The 21015-nt window shown below is 39.0% G+C and overlaps 1 protein-coding gene across 5 annotated transcripts in view; it reads right to left on the bottom strand.

Moving 5' to 3' along the window:
- ZFYVE9 (zinc finger FYVE-type containing 9) overlaps positions 1–21015 on the bottom strand; it is a 51995-nt gene that overhangs the window by 10626 nt on the left and 20354 nt on the right. For 4 of the 5 annotated variants that reach the window (XM_083742321.1, XM_083742324.1, XM_083742322.1 and 1 more), the window contains 10 exons: positions 16441–18518; positions 12913–13012; positions 10425–10601; positions 8952–9121; positions 8621–8744; positions 6770–6892; positions 4764–4919; positions 2505–2729; positions 1320–1402; positions 58–162 (listed from right to left, as the gene is read on the bottom strand). In XM_083742321.1, coding sequence (XP_083598447.1) covers positions 58–162; positions 1320–1402; positions 2505–2729; positions 4764–4919; positions 6770–6892; positions 8621–8744; positions 8952–9121; positions 10425–10601; positions 12913–13012; positions 16441–18518 — 3341 coding nt within the window. Of the gene's footprint in view, positions 1–57; positions 163–1319; positions 1403–2504; positions 2730–4763; positions 4920–6769; positions 6893–8620; positions 8745–8951; positions 9122–10424; positions 10602–12912; positions 13013–16440; positions 18519–19457; positions 19608–21015 lie in introns of all 5 variants that reach the window. The other variant, XM_083742323.1, reaches the window with a different exon arrangement.

Raw genomic sequence — 21015 nt, 5'->3', positions numbered from 1 at the left:
AGAATCACTGTGATGCTTCTTGGACATGTGTGTTACATATTTATTCACACTACATACCTCATTGTATCTGTTGCTGGGAATTTTGATGCTGGTTTTCCTCACTTCCATATCAACCACTAAGCCTTGGACAACTGGCAATGTATACTGGTAATTTCTGAAGTCCTATCAGTGCACAGAACAATGAAAATCACAATTGCTGCTTGCGTTTGAGTTTCAGCAATGCAAGAACTATGGTTCAACTTTGAAAAATTACAATAAAAATACTAAATCCATTCGCAATAAGCAGTATTCTTTACTCATTATTTTGTTTAAAATATTGCAAAATACATTTTGTTTCAGGAGCAACCTAACTAACCCATCAGTAGGGGCTCTGAAAACAACACTAAGTAAAAAGAACTGATATTGTACCAATGAATTTCATGAGATGCAATGTGTATCAGAGTAAGCTGGGGACGTTTAGCTGTGAGAAAATAGAAATTGCCTTTGGGTGAACAAGAAGAGGAAAGGAGCACCTGATAATCTCCCATTCCCACCCACTCATCCACCTCTGCTATATTCCTTCCTGGTGCCCAATAACACACTTCACATTTAGAACAGGTGCCTGTTTAAGCTCCTTAAATGCTATGGGGCATCAGCACCACTCCAAGGTATTCTTTCTGTCCTAGAGCGCAGCTGTGCTCTTTCTCTAGCATACAAAAAAAAAATAAATTACAGGACACTAAACTGGGGTTCCTTGGTATAAATGTAAAGATGAAATGCTTAGGTGGTTTTTTTTAACAGTAGTGTGCCTACAGCTATATGATGGTCCAGTTCAGAGATGTTAAAAAAAATGACCTTTAGTGTTCTCTTGATTTAAAATAGATATTTGTTGCATAAAACTGTGTATTAGATTCTGCATGATATTGAGAGCAAACCTCATCCCCACCTCCTTTAAAGACTTATCCTTTTAGGGATAAGGGTTAATAAGTCTTTAGGGACTAATTATAATCTGAGCTGTAAAATTGGTATTGTGGTGTTCTATGGTATTTTTGTTATGCTCAGAAATACTTGTTATATGGATGTTTTAGCCAGTTTTAAATTATATTTTTTGTTTACGTTTTTGTATGTAGTTTGTAAAACACTTTGAGAATAATTTTTTGCTTGAAAACTGTATATAAATTTGTTAAATAAATAAATAAATAAATTCTACTCCATCATATCTAGATTTAAGAAATCTACACATTATTATATTTTCAGAATAACAGTGCATATAAATTAGGTGAGTGAACAGAACACATACATTTTTCTATTTACAAAATAATCTTGTAACCATCACTTACTGCAAGAAGATTCATAATTGTGTGTCCAGTCTCTCCAAACAATGGCTTACGAAATCTGACACTGAAAAGTGGGCACGGGTACACTAAGAAAGTAAGAAAAAAGATCTCAGATTCAAACATATCTATGGAGAGGTTCACTCCAAAAACCTTGCATTTGGTAGCTAGAAAATCAAATTTAGAAAAATACAGTAGGAAGATCAAAATAACACCATAGCTTGTATCCAGACATGCTCAGAGAAGTTCGACTTGCACAGGAAGAAGTTCCATTTGCACAACAAAAACCACGGTCCCTCAACAAGTGGAGAACCCCCACTGGATTCTGATTCCCTCTGCAAATAGAATGAGCCCTTTTTTGCAAAGCGTCAAGTCTTGATCCAACCCAGAGTTCTCCCTCATTGTGGTTCTTTGCCAGTGGTCCACATATAGTCACATACAAGGAAGGAATCATTCCACCTATGTTGGTGCCTGTCTGATCAGGGACAATTGTAAGAATAGAATAATAGGATGGGCCTTCAGATTTCTACTTGGAGCACAGACATGTGCCGAGGAAAGATGCTCTGCCTTTCTAGCAACACTTTCCATGTTTTTATTTGTACACTACAGAGCCAAAATGGGAGCACAAGAAGTCACTGTGTGTGATCTAACACTAACCCCAACTGACTTAAACAAATGATTGTTGTGGAGATCTTAACAGCTTATATTCAGTACTAGGTTTTTGTAACCATTTTTAATTTTCAAGTTTGCCTAGGTTTCAGTTACTTATGAAAGTGGTGCACACACAAAAGAACCACTGAATACAACTCTGAAAACCATGACTGCACCAGTTACTCCAAGCTCCCATGTCTGGTAGGGAGCCACAGAGCCCTCCATCGCACAGAAAGCCATTTTAAACCCACTTCAGACACTGTTCCCATATAACATAACCTACTGTGCATTAAGTGCACAAGCAACTACTTTAATGTAGGTTAATTTGGCCAACAGAATCACATTTAGTAATGTCCTTACAACGGTAGCTTGGACCCTAACCTTTTGCTCCATGAACAGAAGACTCCCTTTGCTCACAAAGCAAAAAGTTTGAATCCAAGGCAATGTGATTACCAGCAACAAAACGGTAAAATATGTATATATTACACTCTGAAACCAAGGCTGAGATCTAATGGGACACTGAAGAGTAATAGGACTTACACCTGTATTCAGCTCCAAGTCTCAACATCAGTCGGATGGGAAATACTTTGGCCCAAGGAGTCTCCCATTTCTGGATAAGAATTCCAAATAAATATGGTGGAGTGGGGAGCACCAAGTCCTGCAGCGACTGATACACAGGTGTAACATACAAGAAGCCACCATGCTCCTTACTGCCGAGAAAACTCTGACTGAAAAATGAATGTCCTAAATTACCCACAACACTGCCTATGGAAACAAGAGAAATTGTTATTATTAATGGCTATATATCAAAAGGGCAAGATAAAATTGCACAGAGATCCTACTTCCTCTTGTACTACTTGTTACACAAAAGAAAACCTTTTTAAAGAAATGTTAAGGTATACTAACTTAAATTACCCATTTGCAGCAGATATACCAAATAAAAGCAAAAGGAATTTTATTCAATAGTATATAATGCTTTATTTTTCCAGTTTAATTAGAAAAGTTCTGCACACACTTATTTATTTACTTTCTAGGTATTTGCAACTGAAATTTCTACAGTGTAGATTCCCTGCTACAAAAAAACCCAACAACCCTGATCCCAAAGGGATACGAAAAAAGCAACTCCACAAACATTGGAGCATTCTGAAGCAGCCATATGCTGAGTCTTAGGCTAGAGATGGAATATACAGTAATTTTAAGAAAGTGCTTTGAAATAAATGTTGCACTTCTCATGTTTAGTACAAAATACTTTTATCCAAAAGTTTGACCTCTTGTCAAACAGGATTTGCAGGTCTTAGAAATGACACCAAATCCTGCCAAGCAATTTTATCAGATGTGAAGGTGTGATGAGTATATACATACCATGAGCAGCACACTTAATTCACTCCCAACTTCCTGAGAAAACTTTGTCTCTGGGCTTAACCTGGTAGATTATTTATTACTATTATATACATTACTATTATTATATACAGAGAAAACCTTTGTTTCAATAGTGAAATTATATGTCACAGGTTTTAAACCAGTACCAATACCATGCTTTATACTGTTGCATTTTAACAACAAAGGATGTTAATGAAAAAGAGAAAGCTTAAAAATTAATAATATGCGATGTTGAAAATGTTGGATCTAAGATTAAGGACACTCAGGTACAAATTTCTACTCAGCCATGAAGCTATGTCCTGCAGGTACTAGATATGCAGCCCAAGCACATACAACTCTTAAAGCTCTAAGCCCTGCTGAAAATTTATCCACTGTTCTATAGCAGAAATCCTTTACAAATTTCCCACTCCCCTCAGCTTTTCAGAAATAATTACACATAGTGTACCCTCTATTTATTACAGGCATGTTTTGCCTTATAAGAAACCAGCAGCCTTCTACCTGGCGTTACTCGGAAATTTTAAGAAACCCCAAAATCTGCACCGTTTTGAAAGGTTCAGTCTGCTATCTTGATTTGGAAAACCTGCTCCCTGATCTCGGGAACCAACAATTTTTTAAAATGCTGTGTTAAGAGGTGTTCCAAAGCGTAGCAAACAAATGAACAACTTTCCAAAATATATAGCAGAATGGTTAAGACACAGTTGTCTTATTCATTGCACTTATAGTAAATAACTTTACAGCAAGCTGTTTCTGATAACCCCCTAGCAGTGTTAATTTAGTGTACTGTACTGCATCCCTCCACAACTCTCTCTCAACTACTTACAATGTCAGAACATAAGCAAGCCACATACTAAGAGTGTATTATGGACCACTGCAGAAATTGATTTAGAGTGCTATGAGTCATGAAGATAATCTGCTCACAAAACAAGAATCCTTTTTGTATCCAGCACAGTAACTCATGATTTAATTTGATTGCCTTACATTTCTGAACTACAGAAATAGAAAATGCCCCCTCCCCAAAAAGAATCATAAAAGTCAGCAGTACTGGTATTAAATTTTGGCTTTTGATTAAAAATAACAAAGCCCCGAAACCCTGCTTCCCTCACAGCATTGAAGGACAGTATATCAAAGAATACCAAAAATAGAATTCAAATACACATTATGTAGAGGTCATAAATTATGCAACACTGTAGTGAAATTGCACATAGTAATAACTGTAGTATGCTGGATCAAAGTTCAATCAGCATCTGAAGAAAAGGCAGAGAGCCTTTTGGTTACTTAAATATTATTTAATAATGTACAAATATGGACTATTTTATAAAAGAATCTAGAAGGCACAGCTACACAACTGTGATGACTTAATAATTCAAGTAATTTAGCTGTCAGCAGTCATCACAATTTTCAGATAGGCAGTTCTCTCACCTGCCAAAGCATCTCTATAAAGCTGCACAAAGTGGTTGAAAATATCCTTCGGCAAACACTTCTCATCAGGTAAGCACTGGAGAAGAATTACTATTTCTGACTGGCCTACAGCATGCATTCCTTTTGTAGTGAAGCACCAGCACTTCCTGTTCACATCTGTAGAAGGGAAAGCACAATGAGGGTTTGTAAAAATAAACATACGGAGTACAGTCATACCTCGTATTGCGTATGCTTCATGTTGTGTCTTTTCGCGTTACGTCCCATGGCAACGCGGAAGTACCAGAACAGGTTACTTCCGGGTTTCGCCGCTCGCGCCTGCACAAAGCGCTAAATCATGTTTTGCACATGTGCAGAAGCGCCAAATTGTGCCACATGCCTGTGCAGACACAGAGCTTCGAGTTGCGGCATTTCACATTACAGACGGGCCTCCGGAACGGATCCCGTCCATAACACGAGGTACCACGATAAATGCAAAATTAATGAAGACATTACTGTAGGCTGCTTATTTGCCAAGGCCAAACTAAACACAACAGAGCTCTCTGACTCAGGATCTCATTTATATATATATAAAAAACCATGTATGGTTTTTGTGTATGGGTTGTGTGTAGATTTTAGACAACAGTACTGGGTGATTCAGGGTTTTACCCTTCTTGCAATATCACTTTCCTCAATTAAAATCCTGCCCAAGTTATTCACCCTGCAGGTTAAAAGTCTTAGTTACTATAAGGTTGTGTTTCTGACCCAATATGGTAACCTCTGCATTTGCTAGTCTTTACATTTTAAGTCTCTCCTCTCAGCACAGCACTGCAATGGGGAGGAATCCCTCAAATTGGCAGGATTATGGCTTGTGTCTGCCATTGTGCGTCTGTGTGCCTGCCTGTGTGTGCACAGGCTTGGTCGGGGAGAGGCACACAGCTAGGGGACACCAAAGTTCATTTTCACAACATCCTCCACTGACATGAAGCCTTTAGACCAAATAAGGTTAGCCACCCCTAGTTTAACCACATAGGTTAAACTAGGCATTCATCTAAGCTGCTAGCATGCGTGAAATGAGGTACCTTGCGCAACAGGACTTCTCTCCACCTCTCCCACCTGTACTTCCAAAATCAGCTATGGAGCATTTCAAGGAACCCTCAGAACAAGTTTAGGGGACAAATGGGGAGAGAAGAGCAAGGGAAGTCCCATGCATGAGTAGACCTTGTTCCCTGTAGGTGTACCCCTCTTAGAGTTATGCTGAATTACACCATAAAAGTAAAGGTAAAGGTACCCCTGCCCGTACGGGCCAGTCTTGACCGACTCTAGGGTTGTGCACTCATCTCACTCTAGAGGCCGGGAGCCAGCGCTGTCCGTAGACACTTCCGGGTCACGTGGCCAGCGTGACGAAGCTGCTCTGGCGAACCGGCACCAGAGCAGCACACGGAAACGCCGTTTACCTTCCCACTATAAAGCGGTACCTATTTATCTACTTGCACTTAAGGGTGCTTTCGAACTGCTAGGTGGGCAGGAGCTGGGACCGAACGACGGGAGCTCACCCCGCCGCGGGGATTCGAACCGCCGACCATGCGATCGTCAAGTCCTAGGCGCTGAGGTTTTACCCACAGCGCCACCCCGCGTCCCCGAATTACACCATAGATAATCTTAAATCCTGGATATTCTGAACTGCATCTTGTTATGCTCATAGGAAGTATGATTTTATAAACCCCATCATTCAGCGTACTGAAGTTCCACTGTAATATCATGCTGCTATTAAATCAAGAAATCATCAGTAGCAAGACCAGCACATCTTTTAAATATGTGAATTCATATATTGGGCCTCAGAAAACAATATCCTGGATTTTGGCACACAATCACTTCCAAGACACAGACCAGAAAGACAATTCACCACTGTTACTTGAAGGTGATTTTCTGCAGTGCAAGAAGTTTTTCACAGGGAAATGTTTTATAAAGCAAAGGAAATTGATTCATTGCAAGATCGTTTTATCATCATCCAAATAAACTGGACTTACAGTTCACAATTTTAACCATGGACAGCAAATTTGCATTTAAAACAAACACAAGGGGGTCAGGGCCACCATCTTCCAACTGCTGCATCACTGATATATGAGATGGTTTTTCTTCTACAGCATAATCTGAAAGCAAAAAAGGTAGCTGTCAAATGATGGTTGTCAAGTGTCTTATGCAATTTGGCAATAGCATACCTCTCATATTTAAGTACTGTGTGGTCTGTCACCTTATTCAAATGGATGGGTGGAGGATTTTTAAAAAATGAGACCCCCCCCCCACACACATTTCATTGGGTTTAGGTAACATCTGAAAAATGCATGCTATCAGTAATACCTACAACAACAGTGAAAGTATTACTGTGAAATCAATTACTGAATACTATTGCCTGTTCTTAAAAAAATGAAATAGCATTTGTTTAACAGACCCATAATAAATACCTTTGTAAATCTTTATTTGATAGTGCAACAAAAATAGATTTCTACCCTGGGGCTTGTACACAACATACCTCTATGTCAAGCGCAGTATATGGCATTAAACATAACCATTATAAACCAGTTTTGGCATCTCCGTCATGTATTGCAAATATATGCAGGCCGACCCTCAAAATGATCAAAAGGATTGGTGGGGTTTCCATGGGGAAGACCAGCTTATATATGCTAAGGAAGCCAAGGGGTGCAGTATAACTATGTGCTTTGCATGTGGATATACATTCCTGTGTGATCCTGTCAATAAAGGTTCAATAAAAGGGGTAGAATGCAGGTTCTCACTCCTCAATCAAAGTCCTTCATTTTTCCTGAGAGGAGCAAATGGGAATCCTTTCCTGCCATGGGAGATTACACAGGGGTACCACTGGGTAAGATATAATTTTTCTCCCTATAACTGCGGACCCTAGCCACCGATCACCAAGCCTTCTTCTATCTGCATAGCCCTGGCCTTTCTTCTGTTCCATGCTAGAGTATGATGGAATATTGGGAAGTGGCTTTTATTTGCTTATGTTTACAGTGCCATTATATATAACAATATCAATTAATGAAATCATATTTAAAGGCTATATTCTGAAGCATTCCCATAAACACAAATTCATGAAGCCCTTCTAGTTTTCCTTTTTAAAAAACTTTATTTGACTATCAGGACTTTTGACAGAATGAAGTGTTTGTCAGGTATAAGATTTACTGCAAAAAATAACTTGGAATTTATCCATAAATTTGGAATATATCCATAGTCATTGGTTCTTAATTAGTGAGTTTATAAACTGGTCAGTTTTAGTTGTTTAAATAACTAAACAAATAGTACTTGCAACTCGTGGTAGTATTTTATGAAGAGTCTTATTTCACAAGCAATCATTTAGTTTTATCTATTGCAAACAAGTAGCTACACATAGATATTATTCTCCACTGCTTCAAATTGCAGAAACTTCATGACATTGATATGGAAGTTGTAAACAAGAAAAAATGGCAGTATGCCAACAGATCAGACTGGATATTAGGTACTTGCTATATGTGTGACCACACACCGTAGTGCTGATAACGTCTAGCCCAGCTCAGAAAAGGACTACCCCAGAAATTGGTACTTTCCTAGAAATGCAATCCCTTCTTTCAATTTCACATGCATCCAAGTCAACCTTTTGAACTCCCATCACTATTCAGTACACCTGAATGATTATATGTACACAGAATCCCCATTTGTGTTAGAGATAACAGATATTTTATTAAGCCTGACCTTGCCTGTTAATATTCAGCCCACTGACAGTCAAGACTATTTGACCTTGATCCAGAAGACTTTGGTTTCAATATGGACTGCTCTAGGATGGAATGTTACTCATTAAAACAGACACACCACAGTATAATTCTCACCTCCTTTCACCCCCGTAGAAATAAGAATTGGAGGAAGCCCATCTTCTGGAATAAGATTCATCGCACTGCCAACCGGACTTCCAACCTGAGTAATGCTTCTTGAAAATGCAAGTGTGTTTTCAGTCTACAAGAAGCAGTAAACAACAACACTATGTAAATGCATAACTAGACATATTTTACTCTTCATTTTGTAAAATACAAGATACAAAAAACAATCTGTACTATAGGCTCTCATGTAAAAATACATTGCTAGGGAAGCTACTTCTGCCTGTACCCTCTGACCAAGAGACATGTCCAACATATTACAACAAAAATCAGAGCTTTTCCTCACCTCTACGGGTGAAGTGGTGTTGCTCATGGGTTTGCTTGGATCATGTGACACTGCTAGCGCTCCAGGGGAGGTTGTTCCAGCCACTGTCAATTTGGCTGCATCAGCAACTTCCCCATTGGGTAAGATGCCATCAGCAAACCAAACACGTCTTTGTTCTCTGGGCTGAGCCACTAAGGAAGAGATGGGAACAACTCATCAAAAGAAATGCATGCATGAAAAGAGAAGTGAAGCTAGCTGGTTTTAATTGAGATACAGAAATACACTGAAACACAAACTAAAAAATAGCAACAATAGGGATTTTGAATATTTCCAATGCCACAGCCAAATGAAGAAGAATCTGATGTTGGTTCAACAGTTCCCATAGTGGTTGTTTTTTAAGGCAGCTTGTCTTTTCATCAGCAGTTGAAGATATTTTTTAAAAAGAACATTGTAAATAGTAAGTTTATCTTTAGTGATAACCAGATTAATATTAAATCATTTAGATCTAAGCATCTTGATCCTATAGTTAATCTCTAAACTGAATAAATACCTCCACCATATACATTGAGTTAAGGAGGCTTTCCTATGCAAATAAAGAACCAGTTTGAGCAGTTCTCAAACACTGACATTTACACGGGCAGATATAGCCATTTCATTTTCACTTGATGAAAATAAACTGCTTTAGAGTGCTGAGTAACTATCAAACCATACTTCTCATCAGCCACGGGTGTTTCATATACCCACTTGCCTTTGAGTAAATCCCATTGAATTGGGATTCTAATGTTATTTTTACACAAACTATCACAGGTGCTGGTCATCTGAAAGACCCTATATGCCAACAATCTCTTTATAGGTAAAAACAGGTAAGGTTGTAAAATGTATACAGTGCAACAAAGATGGTTGAGTGGTCAGATTTGCACCACTGTTTAGGAATTATATGAAGAAGTATCAAAGGGAAACTTGACATAAACTACTGACTTAGATGTCTTTTTTTCAAGTCACTTGGGTAGGAAAAATTGCTACAGCAGAAACAACAAATGAAGTTCAGGCTCCGCAAATAGTTTTTCCTTATGTGTGCATGTCACTTCTTTGGATTGCAGCCCAAGTAAATAATACTAATCAGCATTAACACTAATCAGCATTATGATAACACACTTAGAATTCAGAAGTACTCTGTATGATGGCAGAGGTCATCATACAGGGTGACCAAAGCAGTTTCTGTGCCAAAACTGGGCTTAAACCTCGATTGAAATGGATCCAGAAACTCAGTTTCTTCCAAAAGTGCCTGGATCTGGTCTGCAACCACTTGCTCCAGAACCTTGCTCAAGAAAGGGAGATTTAGCAACTGGCTGGTAGTTAGCTAGGTTTTTCGAATCCAAGGAAGGCTTTTTAAGGTTTCACCACTGCCTCCTTCAAACAGGCAGGGACCACCCCCTCTCATAAAGAGGGGGAGTAGGGAGATGGAATCTAAGTAGAAGAAAAGAAGATCCCTACCTTCTGCACCTGGATGCTTTAGGACTCCCACAGGTACCATAACAGTAGGTGGTGGAGAGTTCAGAGCTCCAGAAGCCTGTGCTTGCTGTAAGGGAGGAATGGTAGAACAGTACTCAGCAGGATTGTTAGGATTAGGGCTCTGGCTTGAGGCACTCATCATGTTCTCCCAGGCTTGTGCTAAGGAAACACAAAACACACAAAAAGGCAATCAGTACACCAGAAAAATCATGCAACCACTGCAATTCTAAGTTTTGCGATATATCAGATTAATGACTCTTTTCCTTCATCAGAAAATATATTTATGCAACTATAAGTCCTGAACCTATCCAGGTGTGGTCTAAACATCTGCCTCTGCTCCCTAAGATGAAGCAGCAATCTGAAGGAGGCAATGTAGACCGCTCTGCCTTTTCTAAAATATTTCATGCTCACATCCATACTGGTTTTTTTCATCAGCAATACTGAGACAGAGCTGCTCCTTGGATGTCCTCTGGATGATTGGCAGAGATCGTGGAGCTGTCCACTTATGCCGATAGCCCAGTACCCCATGCTCAGGAAAGCACAGAACTAGATTATAACTTTAACGAAGTCAAAAATCAAAAATAAAGACGAATCTCAAAATATTAGATGAAAGCCACTGAATAGTTGGCACCTTTAGCATGATATGTTGTGTAACTGAGAAATATGATTATTATTAATACTGGGAAAATATTTTTACTACAAAATACTGACTCAGCCTAGAGATTCAAAGGATACCTAAAAGCTGGTGGCATGTTCAAGAGTCTGATCTTATCTCCTCTTGGGCCTCTGTGGTTTGGAAAAAATATAACCACTGTAAAAGGGATTCCCATCCAACTATCCAACTTTCCTTTACAATCTTTATAAATTGTCTGGCAATGATTTTTTTAAAAATAGGAACGTGTCTGGGACTGTAAGTAGATGAGCACCAAAACACAAACACCACACTTCTCTATTCCACCCCATCCACTTCAACATTCCCACAAGTCAGTCACCAATTGAACAATCACTACTTCAGCCTCCTGAAGCAAAGAACGATGAAGTACTTGTTGTACTGTACCCAAATACACCAAAGTAACCAACTTACAAACAACAGGAAAGCAGCAGCTTGGTTCCAGGCACAGAAATACATGCACCTACAGACAATGTGGACCCTCTTATAAATACTTTTTCTTTCCCATCACTAATGAGTAATGGAAAGGAAAGGCTTCTGAAGGGAAATTACAGCTCAATTAATTTTATTAGAGCTTGTTAACAAAAAACGTTCAGATACAAATGAACCTATATCAGGTTCCAACCTTGCACAAGTACAATCCAAAAGTATTATTCATTAACTGAATGGAGTCAGCTACCTTTGTTACAAAAGCAAGAGTGTTTCACGACATACACTCAGGGCATCCTTAAGAAGGGCTTAGCTCAGTGGTAAAGCATCTGCCCTGTAGGCAGAAGGTTCCAGGTTCAATCACTGCCATCTCCAAGAAGGACTGGAAATGTCATCTGCCTGAAGGCCTGCAGAGCTGCTGCTACTCAATGCAGATGACACTGTGTGTGATGGTCCGCTTTTCTGACTTGAAATAATGCAGCTTCTTATGAAATTCCCCCCTCTTCTCAGAGAATAATATTTCTTGTCCTCAAAAATCAATGTCACTTTAGTCACTACTTTTTAATTCATAGTTGCAATAAACCCACCATTTCCTGTCACATTTCTATCAGCCTATAGGGAGAGATGTTAATATTTAATGCTTTAAATAGCACTGCACTTAAACTGCGGTAGCTCATTGTCAAAACGCAGTACAAATTTTAACAACATAATTCTTAGAATCCTTTTGAGACAGATAAGAAATGACATTTCTGAGCTTATATACTCAGCTTTTCAGGTCAGGCATCTTTGCAGGCACCAAAAATGTAATGTACGAGGCACAAAATGTCTGGAGCTACTGTCAAGATCACTGCCTTACATAAATCACTTGCAAGCGTTTATTCTCTCTCATCTTCTAAGTCATGAAAGCAATATTTACTGTGTTTTTGTGTGCTCAAAAGGAGTTTCCACAACCAGGAACACTGTTTTGGGACAGAAGATTAAATCACAACAAATTGTACACCTATCTCTATCTCTACTTGTATAGGAGGTGCACGGATTTCTAACTGGAAAAGTGAGTTCAAGTCATCTGACACTATTTAAAGCTCTGATGGGATCCAGAACAATCAAACTCCATGCACAAACATTGAGCCTGCCTAGTTTCTTCTATAAATCAGGAATTGTGGAAACAGGTTAGTTTTGAAATAGCTCATGAGTACAGATAGGCTTTAGATTGGGACATCACTTTAGATAATAATTATCCATATTGAAATAATTTCTAGTAGGGAAACAAAATGCACTAGGCCACATTATTTATCCCACTCATGTACATGGTTGGTCCTGTACAGCACAATGTTAGCGGAACTTACATTTGGTTCCTACCCTGTTACTTACCATTCATTAGGACCGAATGGCAAATTACACACACTCTGGCTTCCTTTCTGTCCATATATAGCAGTTTGCATTTTAGACTGCAGCAGGCTGCACAGAAGACCTTAAGTAAAATAGAGAAAACATATTCAGTCACTTAGCACTCTTTTATGACTACAAGTTAGTACAATATTCCTGTCTTGTAATGAATTACGGGATTTATATTGATCAGACAGAATATAACATAATGGGATATAATAAAACTAGAGGCACCCATTATTCACATTATTTGATTATGCTGAAAACAGGAAATGTCTGAGTTAATATTGTGGTATCGTCCTGTGCAGAATATCAAAATCTAACAGTCTTTATAACCTTGGCCACTTTCCCACTTCATAAAATTAAGTCATTAGAGGTCTGAACACATTTGTCCTCAACTCTGTGTTGAGGTCTCAATGCACCTACACTGAAACAGTTAGCCAGTCAACATTTACAGTTTCATAGCAGCCAAGCATAACTTCACCTTTATCAAACAGCAAATATACTCAAGCATAGTCAAAATGTACCCAAAATAGCTCCTGGTTTTAATTCAGGAAGTAAGGCTGGTTTTGTCCTATTAGTTATTGCCTTATATTGCATAGACAGTAGCATTTCAATTTCTAATGAGGTTCTTGTACTTTCCTTCCTGTGATCTAACAATATATATTTAATGAAAAATTAAACAGCCACTCAACTTTGAATGAAATTTTCCACACTCCAAAAAAACATACAATATTTTATATTTCTACACTCATGGAGGGGTTGTTGCTGGAAAATTCAGCTCAACAGTAAACTAGGATGGCAATTTAAATTTATGAAAAAAATCAATGCCCTAAGCTGGGAAATGAAATATTAACTTTTCATTCATAATTTACTATTCCAAACATCCCTACTACTTTAAACAAACCAAATATTTAACAATAATCCTTTTACAGAAATGAAAGCTTTAGATTAATTGCTGAAAATTCTTGTAACATGTATGGAAGATGTCTCTTCCCTCATTATCTCATGGAGAAAGAAAAATACAAACTGGCCTAATCTCTACAGAGGATCTCCCCAAATCAATTGTTACACCTTTTTTAACCCATGTTCAGGACCATCTTTGCTAAAGTTGAATTCAGTAAGGTGCAAGTTCTTATGTAACTTATTCACTGGAGAAAAAGTAGATCCTTCTGGATACAGTAATGCTTATTCAAACAAGGTCAAGGTCAATGAAAAATCTGCTGCCCAGAGGAAATGAACTGTAAATAAAGCAATGCCAAAACGCTTCATGTAAAGGAAAACATCAGCTTAGTGTTGGATGTTATAGTGATTATTACCTATACCAATTTGTGCATCAGTATGAAATATTAAGGGAGAGAGAGGTTCTTAGACAGCAAGAAACTACAGTGATGCTATCAGGGCAGTGACATGCAATCCCACTTTCAATACTGTTTCTACCTGCAAAGGTTTTGGGGCAGCCACATTTCTTCATTTTCAACCAGTGCATATCCTGCAACTGTCTGCTGAACAGTTCCGGTTCGTGGGGGTGCAGGGGGGGGGGCGGCCGCACCGGGCGCAACATCTGGGGGGTAGGGTTGGGGGGGGGTAAATCCACGGGTTAGGGGGCGCAAATTACTTGCCTTGCCCCGGGTGCTGACAACCCACGCTACGCCACTGCTGCTGAAACCCTATTACTTTTTATACTGCAAATGTTCTGGTTCTGTTGCACTATACCCCTCTGTGCAACAATAATGAGGCAGCAGTGGGGCAGCATCACAGAACAAATTTAAGCAAAATAAATCCACCACTTTTGCACTATTATTGTGCCAAGGATACGTTGCGGAATAAACCTGTGATAAAACACCAGCCTGAAGGGGCTCTCAGTGTAAAACAAGTTTCAAATGGGAAGAAAGAGGTGTCTATTATAGTTAAATGGTTTAAAAAGCCCTAACTACAAGCAGGAATCCCACTGAAAGAAAAGCCCCTGTGCTTTCTTTGATAAATAAAATGGATAATTGCTAAATAAAACACTGTGATATTCCATTTCTACAGCACCATGCACAGCTGTGCTGATTACAGATCTTTTATTCTCTTAATTCTACTTTACCTTGTCTTAGCTGAGAACAATATTCAGGTCTGTATTTTTATAAGGGCCCAAGATATCAGGCTTATTTTACATCCAATTTAAAATGAAAGCACAGAAATCCTAAATGCCACACATTTACTTATTTCTCAGGAATATTAAAAAAACAAAATATTGGTATTTTTTCAGCTGAAAACCGGATAACATGATACAAAACCAGGCTTACAAATGACTTTTTGTTTGGTCACTTATGCTAAGTCAGCATTCCTTTCAGGCAACCTGACAGAAAATATTTTTCATCGTCTCTAAATCTGCTAATGAATTAGTTACATGCAGGCAGGTGGGATATCAAGATTTTGAGGGAACATAATGTTTGTGGGCTTATTTATACTGATGTGTGCTAAAACCACTTGTAAAATGGTCCAACCTAACCTATATAAGAAGTACTTGTACAGAGAAGTGCTTTACCCATAACCAACATCATGTATTTTTAGCTATCACAACATTCCCTCTCAACCCTAGAATCTTCTAATAATTTGGAGTGGTGTTTTATTGTAATAGTGATACCACAAATGTATGAAATAACAAGCAAATCAATTAATTCTTGGCTGATCAAACATTCAGGGCAGAGATTGCTTACTGCTTGCAGCAACGGCTTGAAAGCATGGCAAGCACCTTTAGAGAACGACATACAACACTCTACTTAAAAAGGAAAAGGCAAGTCAGGAAACAGCCACTGCCTGAAGACACCTCTTTACCCCTCCCTCTGCTTTCACCCTTTCTGATCTGGAGCAGGAAAGGCCAGCAGAAGGGTTGGCAATTTGGTCTCCATCGCCGGGCTCACCAGCTGCCAAACCACCTCCCAACCTCTCATCATGGACCACCCCACAGCTTGAAAGCTGGGGTGAAGGTTGGCTGTTTCTTATTCTTGCCAGAATGTAATGCCACACTCACCACAGCAAGCAGCCTATAGTGAAAAGTGGTTTACCCAGTGGGGCAGAGCAGCACCCTAGATTCCCATCAGCTGGGCTGCTGCTGCTACTTATCAGGAGGAGGAAGCCAAGGTATGAGGCATCACAGAAGTTGGTGTGGTGACCTCTCTGTCACCTTGCTCCACTACCTCCCAGTAAGCTGCAGCAACAACACCTCTGCCAGAAACCTAGTGCTGCAGCTCTGCTTCTGCCTATACTTAATCACAAAGTGTGCTTGGGGGGGGGACCCCATAAGATTCAAGAAGTTATTTATTTGGGGTGTATATTTGTTTTCTAGCTTGACACAAAAATAACAATTAATAATACCTTTATCACTCATGTTATTTTCAGTAGCCATTAAAATAAATAGATATCTAACCTTAATTTGCTAAAAACTACAAAATGCTTACTAAAAATATCCCCCCAATTCTGTGGCTTCAATCATTTGCGAAAATATTTCATTAAATATAAACATACCTTTCCACAGGCTCTGCAATGGTGTCGCCTTTTAGTGAATGTAAATCTGGCCTCACATTTCATGCAGTTTGGTGCTTGAGAATCTGGAACCCAGACTGGAGCCACTTCACCCAAAGTAGTAAATGGCTTTCTTGTAGGAACTCCAAACTGGCCAGCTCCAAGGTCGTTGTCCGGACTATCTGAAGCTGCTGCAAGGCACGAACTACTAGAAACCCCAGATTTATAATCATCAGAATGCTCCCCGCCAATATCTGTGACTGATGCACTCAGTGATGTTTCATCAGAAAATACATTTGCTATGTTTTCACCTACTTTTACTTTTCCAGATACATCATTTTTGTTTTTACTGTTTCCTCCACAGTTTGGGGGAACCAGATCATTTTGTAAATGGTCCGATAATGGCTTTGGAATTTGTAGTTTAAGATTTGTAGGCTGTTTGGGTCGGGCACCACCAAAAGGAACACTGAGAGGCTGCAGACTAGCTGCTTGTTTTGGTGATGCTTGACTTGTTTCGGATGGTACCTGACTGCAGAGATTATGTAAATGTTTTTTTTTAATTTGGTCACCAGTGCAGTTCAAAATGAGCCCACTTCTCTCTGTGGCCTCATTTCCTCTTTGTTCATAAACATTATTGTAACATTCTGATTTGCTCTCCTCTATCTCCTTTTCCTCAGTCACTGAGTCTTCCTTGGAGGGTAAAGTCTTTGGAATATGAGCAAGAATTGGGTTCTGTATTCCATAGGAATCACAACAATTGAGCAGAGCACTTGATGCCGATGTACTCATGACATCAGTGGGGCTGGAATCTTCAAACTCATCCATATATGCTCCCTTTAAGTCCTGACTTGCTACTGTCATGCCATCGCTGCTATCTCCATTACTACTACATGCTTCCTCCCGCTTTGCTGTATGCAACAGTGTTTCATCCTCCCCAGGTGTTTGCTCATTACTGATCTGATTTTCTTTAGTCAGTTCCCCATTTGCCATCTCCTGAGATTCTGATAAACAAACTGCCGTGCTGAGCAATTCAGTTGAGCTGAGTATTTTTTCATATTTGTCAGCTTCGTTGTCAGCAGCACCAACATCCATAGAGGCCAAATGTCCGTCAGAACTTTCACCGTGATTACCACTTTCAAGCGTATTTGGCTGACAAGTTGCAGAGACCTCACATATCCCTGACTGAAATGGCTGGGCTGCTGGTTCTGCAACAGAAACCTCTGTGGAGAAACCACAATTACGTGAACTAGGTAAACAGTTTCTAGTTTCCAGCTGAGCAACAGCATCAGTATCAAAACCCTCACCTGACGCACAGCTTTGCTGTATTTTAACACCAGGGCCAAGTGGCCTCTGCAATGTAATTACATTCATCCCTGCTGCTGCAGTTTCTGAGAAATGAAGGTCTTTATTTGAATTATCATTCTCCTTTAACCGAGAAGAATATCCACTGGATAAGCAGGCAGAAGCAGCAACACTACAATGGTTGAAAAAATCTTCTTCTGCAGGTAGCCTGTTTGCTTGTACTGCATCTTTTTCAGTATCTGAATCTTTTTCAATGGACCCGTTTACAGTAACATCAATGTGATCAGTTTGTTGGGTTTCATTATCCAGTGTAAAGCTAACCGTATCCATTCTAGGGGAATTGCTGTAATTTCTACAATCTAACAAATCACTTTGCAGTCCTTTTTTGTCACAGTTATGCATGACTGCTACTACAAGAACGTTTTTTTCTTCTGGTTTCTTTTTCCTTCCTTCTTCATCCATCAAATTGTACAGGGCATTTCGATTGCTATTTCTCTTAACTAGCTGATGATCATCTGTTGCTGCCTGATCATCAATCCACATTTTTGGGCTTTCTTGTCTTATATTAAGATTCTTTCCATTAGAACAGCAATCTCCTCCTCCTGTTGATGCAGTGGCTAACTGAGACAGGGAGAATGATTTCAACTTTTGCGGACACTCATTAGGAATTGTGGATTCATTCACGTTGGCCAGAGCTGGGTTAAAAGACAGCCGATGGGAAGGAGGATCTAGGATCTTATTCCACTTTGCATCCAACAAAGCAGGTGAAATAGCTTCATCTGAAAAGATAAGTAACTTAAATCAATATGCAATAAATTCAGCATATGTAACTTGTACTTTGCACAAGAAGTTCAAATGTTTGTATATCAAAGGAAAAATACATGCTACTGTATTGGCCTGAATATAAGCCTCACTTTTTTCCCCAAATTCTGGCCGTGGAAAGTTTAAAGTATGGCTTAAATTTGCGACCTTACAAAAATTGGCTTTTATGATATTGCTGCTGAAACAGATATATGGTAAAACGGAACAGGTGTGAATGCCTGCGGAATTTTAAGGGAGCAGCTTGTATTCAGGTATTTTCTTTTTTCCTCCCCCCCCCCCCCCAAATTTTAAAGATGCGGCTTTTATTCGGGTGCGGCTTACATTCGGGCCAATACGGTACTAGTAGAGGCACACACCTAAGCTTTGTTTATCAGCAGTTGGAAGGATTGTTTTAATTAGGTCTTACACTATAAACATTCACTCATTTCATTATCATGGTATGTTCCAAATAATTCCAAGAACTGTAGACCACAGAATTACAGAGTTGGAAGGAACCACGAGAGCCATCTAGTCCAACCCCCTGAAGTGCAGCAATCCTTCACCCCTGTGTGGGTACTACATTGCAAGTGTATTGCATAACAATAATTATCTTATTTTGCAAGAAGCAATTATAGTTAAACTAGCTTAAACCCAGGGTCAGACAAGATCCCAGTTTGCATGAAAATTACTGTATTTCCATCTTTTGAAATGTATGCAGTTCTACAGTCACAAAGGTCTCAGTCTAAATCAGAACCACAGTGTAGGTTGGTTTAACACTTTACCTCTTGAAGTTTCCCAATGAAAACCACCCATAAGTTGCTATTTGCCCTAGAAGAACACACAAGTGGGTGTCATATGTTTTTCATTCAAGAGTGAATAGCAGCTTAAGGGAGACAAAGTATTAAAATATTCCTTACCCTGTGCTGGAGACCCAATGCAGATTAGGTACTCCCACAACTGCTATTTTTTAAATCAAATTCAAAAAGATGAAAATGCAGTCATACATTTCTCTAGATTATTAGTTTGGCTCCCAAGTTAGATTTCTGGTTTTGATTAGTCTCTAAGGCCTGGAACAGAAATATTTCTTTATAATACACATATTATGGGAATACGTCATCTTAACATCTTGATTGATATATTTAGCTGCAAACCAGAGGAAGTACAAAACAACAGCATTAATTATGACAAACATGTAAAACCCAAACAAGAACTGACATCATACAAGTTATTCAAAGAAGCTGGGGACAATATAGCACAGCAAACTGAACTGAATGTCAATTTTGGAGACTCAAAAGCACATTGAAATTCCTGTTTAATCTTAAAGCTAATTGGGTGACCTTGGGCAAGACATCATCTTGCAGCTTTAGCTAACTTCACAGAATTATCGTAAGCATAAATGAGATTAAAATAATTGCAAATAGCTTCTTATACTGAAAAATATTGTGGAAGCAAAAGCATTTCTAGTTACTGTTCCCTTTGTAGATGGCATTGTTAACAGTATTCCAATTCTTAAGTGTTTTACATAACTATATAGGTTAGGAACACTGCAGAAACACTCAAATAAACTGCTTTATACATTTTCCAGTTGCCAAAATCAAAACAGAGATCATGTAAAGTTAAATAAATGCATGTTTGTTCCACATATAATGAAAAAAATAATCATATACTATATTGAAAACCTCTGTAAAGGTAATAGGGCCCAAGCACAGAAAGTCCACTAGTTAGTATACTACTGCCAACTGTATATACTGTTCTGGGTAAAACTAGACAAAATGAGAAATGCATGGTCCCATTTCACATGTCTTTTTTTGGGAGGGGAGAATAGCAAACATTAAGAAGCTCATCAGGACTGGAGCTGCAATGCTTAAAAACTGGTGTTTGTCCCTTTCCCCCGCACCATGGTTCTTTTTATACACATGATACAGATGCTGCTATTTACCAGAAAGGAAAGTTGCCACTGTCACCAATGGCAGCTTCTCCCTCAGGGCAAATAGCAGTGGAGGGTTCACACCCCCTCCCCCCCCCAATTTATTTTTTAAAAGCAGGCCACATTAAAGGAGAACATGCATTTCTAATATCATCTAGCTTGGCTGCCAGTTTGCAATCTAAACCATGCCCAAAATATAAATACTTCATCAAAGTGCACCTACTGCCTTTTATACACGCACACAAACATAAACCAATCAAACCTATTTTGGCATTCTTATGGTAATAAATTTGCAGTACTATACCAGTTTAAGGTGGTGAGTGTTTTAAGAACTCTTCAGCTGCAGTAGTGACTGGGGAGGAAGCAGAGACCCTTTCTAGGGAGGAAAATCTGTCACTACAGCATTCAGATGAACTGCCCTGAGATAGGTGGATGAAGGGCAGTATGCAAATTTAGTAAATATAAATAAAAAAATGATAAATGAAGAGCTGCAACTTCTCCACCCACTGAAGAACGGCTGGATAAAGAGACAGATTCACCCAATTCAG

The sequence above is a fragment of the Podarcis gaigeae genome, assembly GCF_964106915.1.
Source record: "Podarcis gaigeae genome assembly, chromosome: 6".
Lineage (NCBI taxonomy): Eukaryota > Metazoa > Chordata > Lepidosauria > Squamata > Lacertidae > Podarcis > Podarcis gaigeae.
Note: the sequence above shows the minus strand (reverse complement) of the source record. Positions and strands in the feature narration are given on the sequence as shown.